The sequence below is a fragment of the Artemia franciscana genome, chromosome 21 (genome assembly GCF_032884065.1).
Source record: "Artemia franciscana chromosome 21, ASM3288406v1, whole genome shotgun sequence".
Lineage (NCBI taxonomy): Eukaryota > Metazoa > Arthropoda > Branchiopoda > Anostraca > Artemiidae > Artemia > Artemia franciscana.
The window spans coordinates 22,746,687-22,763,158 of NC_088883.1; the positions used below are offsets into that span (position 1 = coordinate 22,746,687).

General features: G+C 34.8%; 1 protein-coding gene across 2 annotated transcripts in view; it reads left to right on the plus strand.

Moving 5' to 3' along the window:
• The first annotated feature begins 287 nt into the window (after positions 1-287).
• LOC136040559 (histone-lysine N-methyltransferase 2C-like) overlaps positions 288-16,472 on the plus strand; it is a 173,949-nt gene continuing 157,764 nt past the window's right edge. For both annotated transcript variants that reach the window (XM_065724776.1, XM_065724777.1), the window contains exons 1-2: positions 288-433; positions 12,793-13,003. In XM_065724776.1, the coding sequence (XP_065580848.1) occupies positions 367-433; positions 12,793-13,003 (278 nt within the window). In that variant the 5' untranslated portion in view covers positions 288-366. The remainder of the gene's footprint in view (positions 434-12,792; positions 13,004-16,472) is intronic.

Below are 16,472 nucleotides of genomic sequence, written 5' to 3' on the forward strand. Positions count from 1 at the left end.
TGTTAGAGGCACTTCCCTTTTTGTGCGCTCATGACTTATTAGACTCGTATACTGAAACTGCCATTTCATCTGCACAGAAAATGTATTCCATGAATAAACAAAGCTATGCAAAATGTAAGTAGGTAAAGGGCCACCATTGTCTAGCAGTTTTTGTGTTGTTCTGAAAATATAAGCTGTCTACAGAGAATTAATTGGGTCTTGATATTCCGCCATCTCTGACATCTAATTTCAGAACGGCTATAGAAACCCAAACTCATGTGTCGCTTTCATTCATTCGTTGAAGAAAACATGAAATAGATCCCAGCCTTTAATTTAGAATTAAACAAAAAATGATATTGAAATGGTTATTTTAATAGAAACTTCGCTATGGATCTGAGTTTACCAAAAACTGAGCATTCAGACCCTGATGTATCAACAGAATCTTCAGTCAAAGGTAAATACAGAGTAAACCTTTTTCCTTCTGCATGACTAAAAGGAGACCAGCCTGTAGGCTAGCTACTAATATTCAGATTGATTTGGCAAAATACGAAATTTAATTGGTTTAGATCCTAGATGGGAAGTTTTTCCTGTCTTTGAAAATAAGACAATCAACCTCTGGTCACTGTTTAGGCCTGGGCTAGACTATCTTTATTAGGAATTTCCTTTGAACTCTTTTGCTTCTGGAATAATGATTTCATTTTATATAATCTAATTAGGCTATTTTTTTATATAATTAGGCTATCCCACTTGCTTACTCAGGCCTACTAGCCAAGACTACATGGTAAATATACATAATCATACAATTTAGTTGGGAATCACATATTGTTTCCTTGTTGTTATTAGAGAAGCACATCCAGTTCTGGTTGACCCTCCTCCTTCTTGAGGCAAACTAAAAATGTGTAAAGTGAGCTTCCTTACAGGTAACATTACCTACAGAGCAAAACATATTAGTCCATGAGCCCTGCAGGCAGTAGGACAAGATTGGTATTCTATATTTATTCAACAAAGAGTGATAAAACTAAAAAGAAGAAGCATGAAACAAGGTAGTTATCTTGAATGACAAAAGCTTAGTTCAAAGTATTGATTACTCACCACCCCTTGGTAAAAGTGATCACCTAACTATAGAGCTCATGCTGAAAGTGAAGGTACTTAAGAACAAGCTAGTCAAAAAAGTGTTTGTCGACTACATTGCTATTCAAAATGAATTATCCACTACAGACTGGCCGAATGTACTAAGTGGCACAGTTGATGAACAATGGACCAAATTCAAGGGTGTTTTACTGAAAGCTCAGGATGCCCACACAAAGACCAGTTTCAAACCAAAACCTAGATCCCTCCCCTACATGACAAAAGACATCAAAAGAGAAATAAACAGGAAAAAGAGGTCATGGAAAAAGTTCAGGCAGTCAGGAGACCTGCAGCAACACACAAAATTCACCAAGGCACGAAACAAGCTGAGAAACCTCACCAGAAAACTCTATGAAAATCTGGAGTCCAATCTTTCCAAAGAAAGTAAGACAAATCCTAAAAAATTCTGGAATTATGTCTCTAGCAAGAACCACTCCCGTCGAACTATCTCCAGACTGGTGAAACCCTGTGGCACTACTGTAACCAACATAACTGATGTAGCAAATGAACTAAATAGGCACTTTGCTTCAGTTTTCACTTGTGAACTGGAAGGCCCCCTGCCAAACTGCCCGGGCTATGAAGCCCCCACAATGATGGAGCAAGTCAGCATCAACCCCTCCAACATCCTCAAACAGCTTCAAAATCTTGACACAAATAAATCAGCTGGACCAGATCACTTGCACCCAAGACTGCTGAAGGAACTGGCAACCATCATCGCAGGACCACTGTCTGACCTATTCCAAAAGTCTATTAATGCCAAATCTGTCCCATCTGATTGGAAAACTGCTTTTGTGACCCCAATATTCAAAAAAGGCAGCAGACTTAAAGCAGAAAACTACAGACCTATAAGTCTCACATCAGTAGTTGCAAAAATCCTTGAAAGAGTGGTCAATGATGCAATACTGGAACATCTGAAAGTCAACAATATCCTATCCCCTAATCAGCATGGGTTTCAACCAGGAAAGTCAGTTGAAACAAACTTACTGGAAACATATGACATCATTACAGGTTTGCTTGACAAAGGATTGCCAGTGGACCTAGTTTTACTAGACTTTGCTAAGGCCTTTGATAAAGTCCCACACAAAAGGCTAAGAGAAAAGCTTACTGCTGCCCAGTTACACCCCAACCTGGTTGATTGGCTTATGGACTTCCTGTCAGGACGAACCCAGAGTGTCAGGCTATTTGGTGTTGGAGGTGAAAAGGTCTTTTCCGAGCCCTGTGATGTCATCAGTGGAGTACTGCAGGGAACTGTTCTTGGTCCTACACTGTTCAACATCTACATCAATGATATATTCAGCGAGGTGGAAAACAACTTGTCTCTCTATGCTGACAACTCAAAGCTATTTGGAGCAGTGAATGTAAAATCCCTGCAAACAGATGTCCAGAAAATCCAGCTGTGGGCAGACAAATGGCTCTTATCGTTCAATATAAGCAAGTGCAGCATGCTATACTTTGGATCCTCAAACCCATGCGCCCAATACCATATGCATGAACATGCCTCCAACTCCAATTCACCCATCAAGACCAGCTCAGAGGAACGCGACCTTGGGGTCATTGTTGACAGCCTTCTCAAGTTCCATGCCAACACCATCAAGAGCGTGTCCCAGGCCAACACAAACTTAGGTCTGATCAAAAGAACAGTTACCAGCAGATCCCCACTAGTTTTCCTGAAACTTTACAAGGCACTAGTCAGACCCGTTTTGGATTTTGGCATGTGCACTGCCTTCCCAACATACAAAGGAGATGTCAGGCTAATTGAGGGAGTCCAGAGGAGAGCAACCAAGGCCATCACAAACCTTGGAGACAAACCTTATCAAGATCGTTTATGGGCTCTCAACCTCCCTACCCTCGTGTACAGGCGCAACTGTAGCGACATGACGATGACCCGCAAATTGCTGAACTCATCATATGCCAAGATCCTGCCCATCCACCCAGGCCCCCCACAGTGCACCAGAGGACACTCAAAGAAGCTGTTCAAGCAGTCAGTCAGAACCAGGGCCAGAAAAAGTTTCTTCACCAACAGAGTCGTCAACCCCTGGAATGAACTGTGCAAAGCAACAGTCTCAGCCCCCACCCCCGAAGCATTCAAGAAGGCACTGGATAAAGAGTGGGCCACAAAAGACTGGAAGTATGAGTGGGACATTCCGTCCTGCTCATACCTGCTATGAGACATCACTGATTCAACTCAGGAGCATTCAACAGATCTACAGATCTTAATTTGCTCCGAAGTGCAAATTAAGGTAATTAATTAAGGTAATAAATATAGAATACAGACCCCTTCAGCTAAAATGCAAATTTATAGTCTACATTATAAATTTTACATGTGTTTTCTGTTTTTTTGGTGTCATCAGCATTGATTCAGTTTAATGGTGCTTGGGCTCTTATAAAGGTTATAGTAGAAGCATATTCAAAATGTTTTAAGTACAGTTTCTTGGTATATTACAAAGTAAGGATTGTTTAATCTATATGCAAAAGCTTGCATACTCAAGAAAGGGCTCAAATTGGGCTCTGAATGTATTTGAGTTCCTTAATTGATTGAAATCCTGTTTTGCTGCTTTAACTGCAGGTCTCCCAGTTATATGAAGTCAGCTTGCAAATTGCAGCAAATGGTATATCTCTTTTGACTGTAAGTGCCATGTTTTGCAGAGTGTCTGGTCTAGCAAGAAATGATGAACATAGGCTATCATTCTGTATAGTTTTGCTGAATATAAACAGGACAAAAAGTAAGGCCTCCTAATTGATGAGCTAATTAGTAATTATGACATTGTTTGCCTACAAGAACACCTTCTTACCACTATCAGTGTAAATCTCTTACAGCAAAGTTTGCATAATTTTTTGTTTTGTACTAACACTCAATCATTTTTGGCAGTCCTACATGTTTTGTACATAAAATACTAATTGGGCTACAGCAAATTACATTCACTATGATGATTGAGCTATACATGGTGTGGAGACAGTGTCATTGTTAACTCTTATCTTCCACATAACTCAAAGGGAGGGTAGTCACTAAATAGTTCTGCTAAAGCCTGCTCAGCCCCTGGCTCACAAGTGATGTTGATTTGTGATAAATCCCTGAATGATATCATTGTTGATGACCTCAACACAAATATTCCTTGCAACTACTACAACAAAATGTCTTCTTAATTATTTGACTGCTTTTAAGATTGTAAAAGTAAGACTGTGGATGTAGCTGTATCTAGAATTCTGGTATTATTTCTGATTTACCCTAACCTTAAATTACCTTCAATTGTTTGTCCAGCAAGATAAATTGATGATGAGCCTCCTGTAGAACATCTTGCTGGTGGTTTGACATGACTATGGTTTGGTATCCCCAGTTAGTCTGTACTATGTGTTTGCCCAGTCATGATTAACTCTTTTCTTGAATGCATCCATGATTTGGGGCTGGAGGGTGGCTTTGGAGAGGCTGTTCTGGTGAGAGATACCATGTGCAGAGAAGAAGTGCTGATGCTCATGTTCATGGCAATAGGGGACTTGCAGCTTCTTTGTGTGACCTTTTGTTGTACTTGTGAGAGATTAGGAGAATTCTTCACTCAAGAGGTTGTTTTCCAAGCAATTTGCAAGTAGTGATTGTGTATCCTCTTCCTTTGGTAGACTAGGGCAAGGAGTTAGAGGGACATAAGGTGCTCCTCAAATGGCTGGTCTTGCAAAGCTGGTATGAGCTTGGCTGCTTGTCTTTGGACACTCTTGAGAGCCATTATATACTGGGGAGATGCCAGGGTCATTACAAATTCTAGGTGTGGATATACAATAGCTTTGTACAGAATCTTGACCACACATGGCTTCCTGGTGGTAAACATTTGTTTTATGAGCCTTGGTTTGTTTTAGCAGCTTGAGCTTGTTTGTGGCTGTGGAACTTGAATTCATCATTGACAGTAACCTGCAGATTTCTTACTTACAGCCTTCTTTTCACTTATAGCCTCAAGTAAGTCATCTCCAATATGGTAAGGTTGTCTAGGGTTGTTGTGTCCAAGATGCAGGACTATGCATTTGATGCATTGAATCCCAGGCCCCACTCAGATGAATATCTAGATAGATAGTTTATCTAAATTTTATTGCATCATTGAGTGATTGGGGCTAATTTCAGCCTGTCCTAGAAGCTTGCAATCATCAGCATACAATGTTAGTTGGTTTTCAGGTGAGTTGCACAGTTGTTAATATACATGCTGGACAATGTGGGCCCTATTTAGACCACATAATTTCCTCATAACTTCTAATTTCTTCTGTTGATGTGCATATTGATAGAATGATATTGATCACTTACCAATTTCTTTGTGTGTAGTAATTGCATGTAACAATTTTGCATGCATGAGAAAACAAAGAACATCATGTGTTGTATTATTTACTCCAGTTGGGAGTTAGCTGTTTGAATGCTAAGTCTGAACTGTCATATTATGCTCAGATTCTTTCTGCTATGAAATATTCAGAGTTTTTTTTCTGTACCTCAAGAAAGTGTGAAAATTGGAGCCCATCAGAATATTTGATGTATTGATCCTGAGTTCAAATTGGTTAAAAAGAATATGTTTGGATTGTGATTGGGCAAAATGGGGCAATGTGTGCAATATTAAAATAATAATAAGCATGCATATAAGAAACATTCATGTGTGGTGGACTATGAGGATTTGCATTTTCCTTGTGGTAAACATGATTGGCAAAATGTTATAAAATCTTTAAATTTAGATAAAATGTCTAGCAATACTATCATTGATTTGATCAGTGAGTCTATGTAGGTTTCTTACTTTACTTTTATATTTATTTGTGTGAGCAAAAATGCTCATCAACATTTTGACAAGTTATTATCAAATGTTATCCCACAGAGTCTTTCTGAGTGCCAAGTTATACCTATTTCTGCTGATGCTGTGCATAATGCCATTCTTATGTTGAAATCTAAGTCCATTGATTCTGATGGGTTAGTAATTACCATTTAAATGCCAGCCTATTAAGTTTCACTTTGTTGCTCAGTAGTTGTGGATAGCTTCCTCTGTGGCATGGTCAGATGGGTTTTAAAGTTAGGCAAGGATCTGTTTTCTTGTTCTTCATGTCATCCTATAAGTATTTCTTGTAATCTTGACAAAGCGCTTGAGTATCTTTTGCAAATTCTAATGTTAATTTTGGGACAAATCAGTTTGGGTTTCAGAAGGGCTTCAGTTGTCAAAGCTTTTGACTCTGTTGTGCATTATTAAGCTCTTTATTCTTTGCTTTCAAATGATATGAGTTTTTTTTTTTATTATTTATCTCCCAAAGAGGAGATAAATTTAAGATGTGTCCATCTTTTTATTATGTATCCCCTGCTTTCAAATGATATGAGTTTTTTTTATTATTTATCTCCTAAAGTATTTGTATGGCAATTATTTCCTTCATCTTAAAACTAGTGGTGGTCTTCATTTAAAAACTCTAATTTGTTTAAGGCAAGGCATGAGACAAAGGGGGTACCCCTCTCTATTTTTAAACTGTGTGTATCTAATGTATTGAATAGTCTTCCAACTACTTGCTTTGTAGAAAATTCTTTTATCATCTAAAGTATTGGTATGGGAATTCTTTCCTCCATCTTAAAACCAGTGATGGTCTTCATTTAAAAACTCTAATTTGTTTAAGGCAAGGCATGAGACAAAGGGGGTACCCCTCTCTATTTTTAAACTGTGTGTAATTAATGTATTGAATAGTCTTCCAACTACTTGCTTTGTAGAAAATTCTTTTATCATCTAAAGTATTGGTATGGGAATTCTTTCCTCCATCTTAAAACTAGTGATGGTCTTCATTTAAAAACTCTAATTTGTTTAAGGCAAGGCATGAGACAAAGGGGGTACCCCTCTCTATTTTTAAACTGTGTGTATCTAATGTATTGAATAGTCTTCCAACTACTTGCTTTGTAGAACATTCTTTTATCGTCTAAAGTATTGGTATGGGAATTCTTTCCTCCATCTTAAAACTAGTGATGGTCTTCATTAAAAAACTCTAATTTGTTTAAGGCAAGGCATGAGACAAAGGGGGTACCCCTCTCTATTATGTATCTAATGTATTGAATAGTCTTACAACTACTTGCTTTGTAGAAAATTCTTTTATCATCTAAAGTATTGGTATGGGAATTTTTTCCTCCATCTTAAAACTAGTGATGGTCTTCATTTAAAAACTCTAATTTGTTTAAGGCAAGGCATGAGACAAAGGGGGGTACCCCTCTCTATTTTTAAGCTGTGTGTATCTAATGTATTGAATAGTCTTCCAACTACTTGCTTTGTAGAAAATTCTTTTATCATCTAAAGTATTGGTATGGGAATTCTTTCCTCCATCTTAAAACCAGTGATGGTCTTCATTTAAAAACTCTAATTTGTTTAAGGCAAGGCATGAGACAAAGGGGGTACCCCTCTCTATTTTTAAACTGTGTGTCTAATGTATTGAATAGTCTTCCAACTACTTGCTTTGTAGAAACTTCTTTTATCATCTAAAGTATTGGTATGGGAATTCTTTCCTCCATCTTAAAACTAGTGATGGTCTTCATTTAAAAACTCTAATTTGTTTAAGGCAAGGCATGAGACAAAGGGGGTACCCCTCTCTATTTTTAAACTGTGTGTATCTAATGTATTGAATAGTCTTCCAACTACTTGCTTTGTAGAACATTCTTTTATCATCTGAAGTATTGGTATGGAAATTATTTTCTTCATCTTAAAACTAGTGATGGTCTTCGTTTAAAAACTCTAATTTGTTTAAGGCAAGGCATGAGACAAAGGGGGTACCCCTCTCTATTTTTAAACTGTGTGTATCTAATGTATTGAATAGTCTTCCAACTACTTGCTTTGTAGAAAATTCTTTTATCATCTAAAGTATTGGTATAGAAATTATTTCCTTCATCTTAAAACTAGTGATGGTCTTCATTTAAAAACTCTAATTTGTTTAAAGCAAGGCATGAGACAAAGGGGGTACCCCTCTCTATTTTTAAACTGTGTGTATCTAATGTATTGAATAGTCTTCCAACTACTTGCTTTGTAGAACATTCTTTTATCATCTGAAGTCTTGGTATGGAAATTATTTTCTTCATCTTAAAACTAGTGATGGTCTTCATTTAAAAACTCTAATTTGTTTAAGGCAAGGCATGAGACAAAGGGGGTACCCCTCTCTATTTTTAAACTGTGTGTATCTAATGTATTGAATAGTCTTCCAACTACTTGCTTTGTAGAACATTCTTTTATCATCTGAAGTAATGGTATGGAAATTATTTTCTTCATCTTAAAACTAGTGATGGTCTTCATTTAAAAACTCTAATTTGTTTAAGGCAAGGCATGAGACAAAGGGGGTACCCCTCTCTATTTTTAAACTGTGTGTATCTAATGTATTGAATAGTCTTCCAACTACTTGCTTTGTAGAAAATTCTTTTATCATCTAAAGTATTGGTATGGGAATTCTTTCCTCCATCTTAAAACTAGTGATGGTCTTCATTTAAAAACTCTAATTTGTTTAAGGCAAGGCATGAGACAAAGGGGGTACCCCTCTCTATTTTTAAACTGTGTGTATCTAATGTATTGAATAGTCTTCCAACTACTTGCTTTGTAGAACATTCTTTTATCATCTAAAGTATTGGTATGGGAATTCTTTCCTCCATCTTAAAACTAGTGATGGTCTTCATTTAAAAACTCTAATTTGTTTAAGGCAAGGCATGAGACAAAGGGGGTACCCCTCTCTATTTTTAAACTGTGTGTATCTAATGTATTGAATAATCTTCCAACAACTTGCTTTGTAGAAAATTCTTTTATCATCTAAAGTATTGGTATAGAAATTATTTCCTTCATCTTAAAACTAGTGATGGTCTTCATTTAAAAACTCTAATTTGTCATACCTAATTTGTCTCATGCCTAGCTTATGGAGATGAGATTCTTTTAATTAGTTCTACATGGAAGGGGCTTTCTGATTCTGTTAATTTTGTTGCCTCTTCTTTTTTCATTATTGCACTTTCTCAGAATTTTGATAAGCTCAAGCTCCCTCTTTTAATTTTAAGTCTTCTTTTTAGATCACCACTTAGTGGTCAAAATTTTCTATACCTTTTGTTGAATCTATTAAATGGTTGTGTATTTTGATGACAAGTGATTTAAGGTCATTTTGTTTGCATACGATTTCCTGTGCTAAGTTTAAGCTCCAGATTGGGCATTCAGAAATTGTTGCTAACAGGAGCAAATATAATTATAAAGCACTAGTGAAACTGTACTTGACATACTGCAACCATTCCATTTTTATCTTTATTTGGTTTGTTTCAAATTTATCTAAAAAAGATGTCCAAGCTCTCTGCTCAGCATATTTTCAACATTTGAGATCTTTACTTTATTTGCCACTATAATATAAGAACAGAAAAGTTGCATATAATTTTAATGCTCTAGATATAACAATAAAACTGGCTCTTTTACACAAGGAGCTACAGCCCCTGCTACATGTTTGAGTCTGCTCAAAGTTTCAGCCATTTCATGGTCTTATCACATGTTTTTGTCCTAGTTTGATTGTTTTGTTTCATTTAGGTCTCTCTTTTTTCTTTTTTTTCTTTTTTTAAGAATTCATGTGTGACATCGTTGCCATGAAGTGACTTGAACTCACATACTTCATAGTTACTCAGAGTCACTTTGCCACTGTGCTTCAGTAACTTTTTTCTTGTTATTCATTCCTCCACATTTGCTAATTTTTTGTAGTGGGTTAAAACTATAATTATTATTAATAGTTGGCACTGACATTATTTTAATAATGACAGCCCCCCCCCATCTCCAAGAGATATCTCTTTAAATAGATTAATTGGGTCCCATGTGACAAATAATAAGCCAAATTTCATTCCAAAGTTGCTGCCATTGAACTTTCATAAGCAACACTAAAAAAAAAAAAAAAAAAAAGAAGGAATTGTCAAGCAAATAGGAATCTTTCTCTTGTAATTTAATTGACCTGTTTCCTAATTAGCTGGATAATTAATCAAATCTACTGTATGCAAATTGCTGTTTCCACATCTAGTTTCAGAGAGTTCAAGTTTTATTTTTGTTTGAAAAATAAAATGCATTTTTTATATTAAAGACTGGATTAGACATTGGAATCATGTCAAGTCTGAAAAGCTTACTCAATTCCTGATAGATTTTAGATCCCATGAAAAACCATGATTGTCACAATTTTTATATTCTTAGTTCTAATCCCCGTTCCACATTGATACCCCAAGTCTAAAACCATCCCAAGAATACGTATAATTCTTTTTTTTTGTATAGTTTCCATGAGAATTACAAGACCTTAAATAGCCCCATTAGATAGACAAACAAATTTACTGAAACATACAAACAATTTACATGTGTTTGCCTATCAGGAAAGGGAATGAAGCTTATGATTGCAGGTGGGACTATTCAGGGATAAGTACTGAACACACTATTATCAAACTATTCTAACAGTAGAAAATCAAATAACAAAAAAGTGGAGGATTTGAATTCAATGATAGCCTATAGAAGGCTATTTACAAAATTACTCCTGTGAAAAATAACACAAAATTATTTAATTGGATTTCTTGTTTTTTGTTTTGTTTTTGTTTTTTTTTTTTTTAAAGAAGAGACTTTTTATTTGATATTTGTTTTTGTTTTAACCCCTCTGTAACAGACCATGGAGCCTTGTAGGGGTAGAGAGTTATTGTTGTCCATTTATTTTGATGTTAATAAACTGAACTGAACTGAAGCATAAGGACCATAATGGCAAATTGCAAGTGATCCCCAAATGGTGCTCCTAAATCCACAAATTATATGCATTTCTAGCATTATGATCTCTCTTTTAAGTAAGCAGATTTTTAACAACGTGGGTTATCAGCTGATTCAAATATTTAGGTGAAAAAGTTGGCAATTTTTTATTGTGATTAAATTTTAAAATGAACACAAACAGTGACTAATGCACACAACAGTGACAATATATGGAAAGGATATATAATATTAAATCATTTTAAGAATTCATTTAGTGATTTCATTTCTTATTCTTTCATAATCCCCAAGGGCTTTGCTTAGTTTTTCAGCTGATGCACTTGAATGGTTTATCTGTGATAGATTTATTGTTGTTATTCTTTTTTAATTGGATTTCCTCTAAGTTTGATTTGATCACTCCCTTCATTTCACGAGAGTCTAGAAAATACCATGAAGTATCTTAGAAAATCTAGGGCTAAAAAATTTTTCCTAAGAAGGCTAGTAGAAATAATTGACACCAAACATGATGTATAATTTTGATTGTTTAAGACATGGGCTCAATTTTATGAGGGTATGGAAAAAAAGGGTTTTTGCCTGCAATTTGCAAGTTTTCTATTAGAGAAATCCCCCTCCTCTGTATGCAGGTATGTCCAAAACATTTTTAGAATCATTTATTAACTAAATCAAACACCAAATGCTTGTCATATAATTTTTGATTATAATGCTGACTAAAATGGAAGGCAAATGACTTCTCAGGAAATATAATGACTAGGGATTGAGTTGGAACTTATATTTCTAGGTTAAAAGGATTTCTAGGCTAAAAGGATCTGAAACTCCATAATTTTATTAAAATCTGCTTATAATTTATCTTAGCTTTCATTTAGTTATCCTGTTTCATTGATGATTGATGAAATTGCCAGTGGTTTTCCAATTCGAATGATTCTTAAGCTATTAAGACAATTTCAGAACCGTACAAGATTTTTTTCAAGGTGAAAGAGAACTGTTAAAATATGAAAACAAAACATTCTTGAATGCAAAACATTAAATTTTTTTTTCAAGATATCAGCACAAAAAACTTGACAGCCTAATATCCAGTTCACATAAACAGCAAGATCTGACATCTGATTTAAAATTAATCAATTTTTGTTTGGGCTGCATACACTTTTATTTATTTTTATGCCTCTTGTAGGAGGATCCTGTTAATGTTGGTCTAAAGGAATTTTGTGGGTAACCTGTATTTTTTTTTTTTTTTTTTTTTTTTTTTTTTTTTTTTTTTTTTTTTTTTTTTTTTTTTTTTTTTTTTTTGAGGGGATAGGTTTATGCTGTACTCATGAGCGAAAATCTGTGCATGGGTGTTTGAAGTTTTTTTTTAATACGTACAGTTTTAGAGATATCAGAAGTCCTTTGCAGCTAAAATTAGGTGTCTGAGTTTACCTCAAAAGTGAGTCTTTGGCCTTTATTTTTAGAGACAGGATTCTTGATTCCAATGTTAGGTAGGTATCTCCTATATACAGGTAGACCAGAATATTAAGAATGAAAGATTAAGTATAAGACATCAACTTCCTCTTATTGCAAGTAAATACAAACCACTTGATTTGTAAATCATGTCCTTTTATACACATTTGAAAGTAATTTAAAGAAGGTGGTTCTTTCAGCTTACAGTTGCAATCAATTCTAATATTTTGTATGTTTTGTGGTGATTATCTTCCTTATCTCCAGTTACCTTTTTTTTTCTAGTTAGCCCCCTTTCCCCCTTTTCTTTTATCCTCTTCTTCTTTCTCTTCTTGGGAGTGCGAATTTTTGTTATTGGTTTATTTCTTGTGCTAAAAGAGATGTTTTGAGTTTTACCTCTCTGTATGTCTTGAAGTAAGTTGACATGTATATGTTGTTTTATGTTAAATCAATGAAAGAGTAGGCTAATTCTTTTTTAGAGCTCTGGGTAAATTTTTTGCTTTTTATGTTCATTTAATTTTTTTTTTACATATTTCATTTTCAGATGAATCTTCATCACAGCTGGTGGATTTTTCATCAAATTTAGGCTCTACAGTTTTGGATCTTTCTAAATTAGAAAAACACAGACAATCAATTAATCTCTCTGAAAAGATTCATGAGAAAACTGGTGAAAAATTGAAGTTAAAAAAGACTCAATCTCTTACCCCCAAGAGAAAACATTCAAATCCAGTAGTGAAATTGAAACGTCTTAATCTGTAAGTCTTTTTTTAATATTTATTTGTGTTTAAAAATGAGCATGTTTATTCAAATATTTTGATTATTTTTATTGAATAATTCATTTCTCTTTTCAACTCAAAGGTGTGCTCGAGTCCAATCCTTAGACTGGGGGGGGGGGGGTGAAATTCAAAAAAACATGTTTAGGAGATAATATTTCCAATGTTTTGATGGAAAAAATCACTTGAATTGAGAAATCTCTGAAGGACATATTCTCCTTCTATTATGCTTGTAGGATCTGACTGTTTGTTTAATAGTTAATATTCACATGAAGAAAACGTCTTGTTTTATTTGGAGGTCTATTTGCTTCAGGAAGTTCTGATACTTTATATATGTCAGTTATAATGTACTTTGCTTCTTTTACTGTAATTAAAAGCCAGTTATTTTATAGAGGAATGTTCCAAAGCAATCTAAAAAATTTCTGAAAATACTTCTTTATCAAAAGCTCATTCTCCAACTTTGCATGTGAGCAAGAAAAGATGATATCATGGGAATAATAGAAACCAAACCTCAAGTTTTTAGAACTTGTTTTTTGAGTTGTAATAGCCTAGTAGATATCAGATGGTTGTAACAAATTAGCAGCATCCTCACTATTTCAGGTAAAGCCCCTCCTAAATGTCCCAGATGTTGGATGTAAGTGCGATGAGATATAGATAACTTCGAAGACCACATGTTATACTTTTGAGATAAGATATTAACTTACTTGGTAAACCTTACCTTGTATTATGTTTAATTATACTATAATGGATTTAACATCCTGTGAATTGGTGAAATTTGGTGTGTTTTGGACAATTTGTGAACTTTGGAAAAACCGTTTTAGGCCTTAATTTTGTCTTTAGTTTTCTATGGGTTTACTTTTTATGGGTGTACTTTTGGACTAATTATAGGAGGTACAGATTCGAAGCAAGGTAATAAATCTGACAAATTATAATGACAAAATTAGAAACTATAATGGGAAGAATCACACAATCTAAAGAAGAATAGGTTCAGTGTCAACACATCCAAGGGGGGGGGGGTGAGGGACATTGACCGGAAGTTTGTCTCTTCTTTGTTTTTTTGGCAAAATTGTAATGCCAGATCACTTACTAGTCAGTCCAGTTTGGTTTATGTAATATTGGTAATTAGGTGAATATTTGCAATGTAAACTCGCCTTGCGAATGCTTCCTGTATCACTTGTAGATCTCACTTGGAATTTGCTAATATCACCTATTCACTAAAAAAGATACTGGTTAATGCCCTTGACCCCATAGAAGATCCAAAATAGGGCCTGAAGGGCGAGTTGTAATATTGAATTGGCAGTTTTACAACTTCTAAAAGGGAAATTTGATATGGTTTCAATTGCTGTTTCCTACAAGTACATTCACCACCCTCCCTCTAGCAAGCTATCAACTAGTAGACTGTTTCCAACTATACAGCAAACTTACATAAACATGGAATGGTTAAGTTACCTGCCCACCCCCCCCAGTCTTTTACCCTCCTCCTAGATTAAAAAAGCTTTTTCCCATATTTTATAGAAAAATGTTTTTTTTGGTACTTCCATTAAATAAATTAAAATTTCCCAGCCATTGGCTTAGGAAAAATACAAGTTTCCATACAAAGACACTGGAAGCAAGCATGTAAAAAAACAACTTTGTAATGCTCTGCACCTTCATTGAAGTGACCTTCTGAAGCAGGTTATTCAAGACATCCTGTCTTTTGATTCCTTTAAAAGGAAGTTTCACTTTTATTTAGGGAAAAGCCCAAGGTAAATGCCCCCTGGGCAAGTCCCTGATCCAGAGTGGCAATTTTTTTTTATTGTTTTAAAGTTTGGCACTTTAAACGAAAAAAAAAATTGGAACAATTTTACTCCAACCTGACAATGTGGGTTCATACTTCATTTTATCTAACCAAATATAAATGACAATATTTTTACAGTTTGCTGGACAAAGGTCATACACGGAAGTATTCTTTCAGGCCTCATTTTAAATTTATACGGTTTGCTGGACAAAGGTCATACACGGAAGTATTTTTCCAGGCCTAATTTCAAAATTTTTACAGTTTGCTGGGCAAAGGTCATACACAGAAGTATTTTTTCAGGCCAAATTTTTCTGCAATTTGCTGGACAAAGGTCATACACGGACACATTTTTTCAGGCCTCATTTTAAAATTTTACAGTTTGCTGGGCAAAGGTCATATAGGGAAGTATCTTTTCAGGCCTCATTACAAAGTTTTTACAGTTTGCTGGGCAAAGGTCATGCACGGAAGTATTTTTTTCAGGCCTCATTTCAAAATTTTTACAGCTTGCTGGGCAAAGGTCATAAACGGAAGTATTTTTGCAAACTTCATTTCATAATTTTTACAGTTTGCTGGGCAAAGGTCATACACGGAAGTATTTTTTCAGACCTCATTTCAGAATTAAGACACATCAGATGGTCATTTTACAAGTCACCTGTAATCAGCCATTATTTGAGCAAACGATATCGATAAAATAAAAGAGAATGAATGCAATTAAAGTTGATTGGAAAATGCTTATAGGCCGTTTTTAATTGGTAATTGAAAACAAGTCTTTGAAAATAGCCAAAATATGCCAACAATCCATGTGGCACATACGAGAAGTTTTTTCTCCTATTATTTTTCTCTTTCATTTTTCTACTATTTTATTTACTGACAAGCATGGGACAGAGTAAAATCAGGCTGGAATCATAAAGACAAAGCTGTTTCCTAAAAGATCACTTAACATTTTCCCTCGTGCTAGCACCAGGGAAAATGTCATAAAAAAGAAAAAAAATGAACGTCTTAATAAGATTAAGACTTGGGTAATTTCGAAGCACACAATACCTTTTAATGACGATAAATAAAAGCTTGAATAGGGATAAATCCTTTTATTGGACAGTGACAATAACAATCACAAAATATGCTGGATATCTAATGATTAATATCAGACTGGAACCATAATGACAAAACTGTTTCCTTAAAGATCACTTGACGTATTTCCTGGTGCTAGCACCATGGAAAATGTCATAAAAACGAAAAAAATTGAACATCTTAATAAAATTAAGGCTTGGGTAATTTCGAAGAACGCACTACCTTTCAATGACGATAAATAAAAGTTTGAATAGGGATAAATCATTTATTGGACAGTGACAATAATAATCACAAAATATGCTGGATATCTAATGATTAATATCAGACTGGAACCATAATGACAAAACTGTTTCCTTAAAGATCATTTGACGTATTTCCTGGTGCTAGCACCATGGAAAATGTCATAAAAACGAAAAAAATTGAACATCTTAATAAAATTAAGGCTTGGGTAATTTCGAAGAACGCACTACCTTTCAATGGCGATAAATAAGAGCTTGAATAGGGATAAATCCTTTTATTAGACAGTTTTAAGAGAGAAAAAGCTTTATTAATTTCACTACAACAAAATCAATTAACAAACATAGCCAATACTAGAAGGTTAAATAT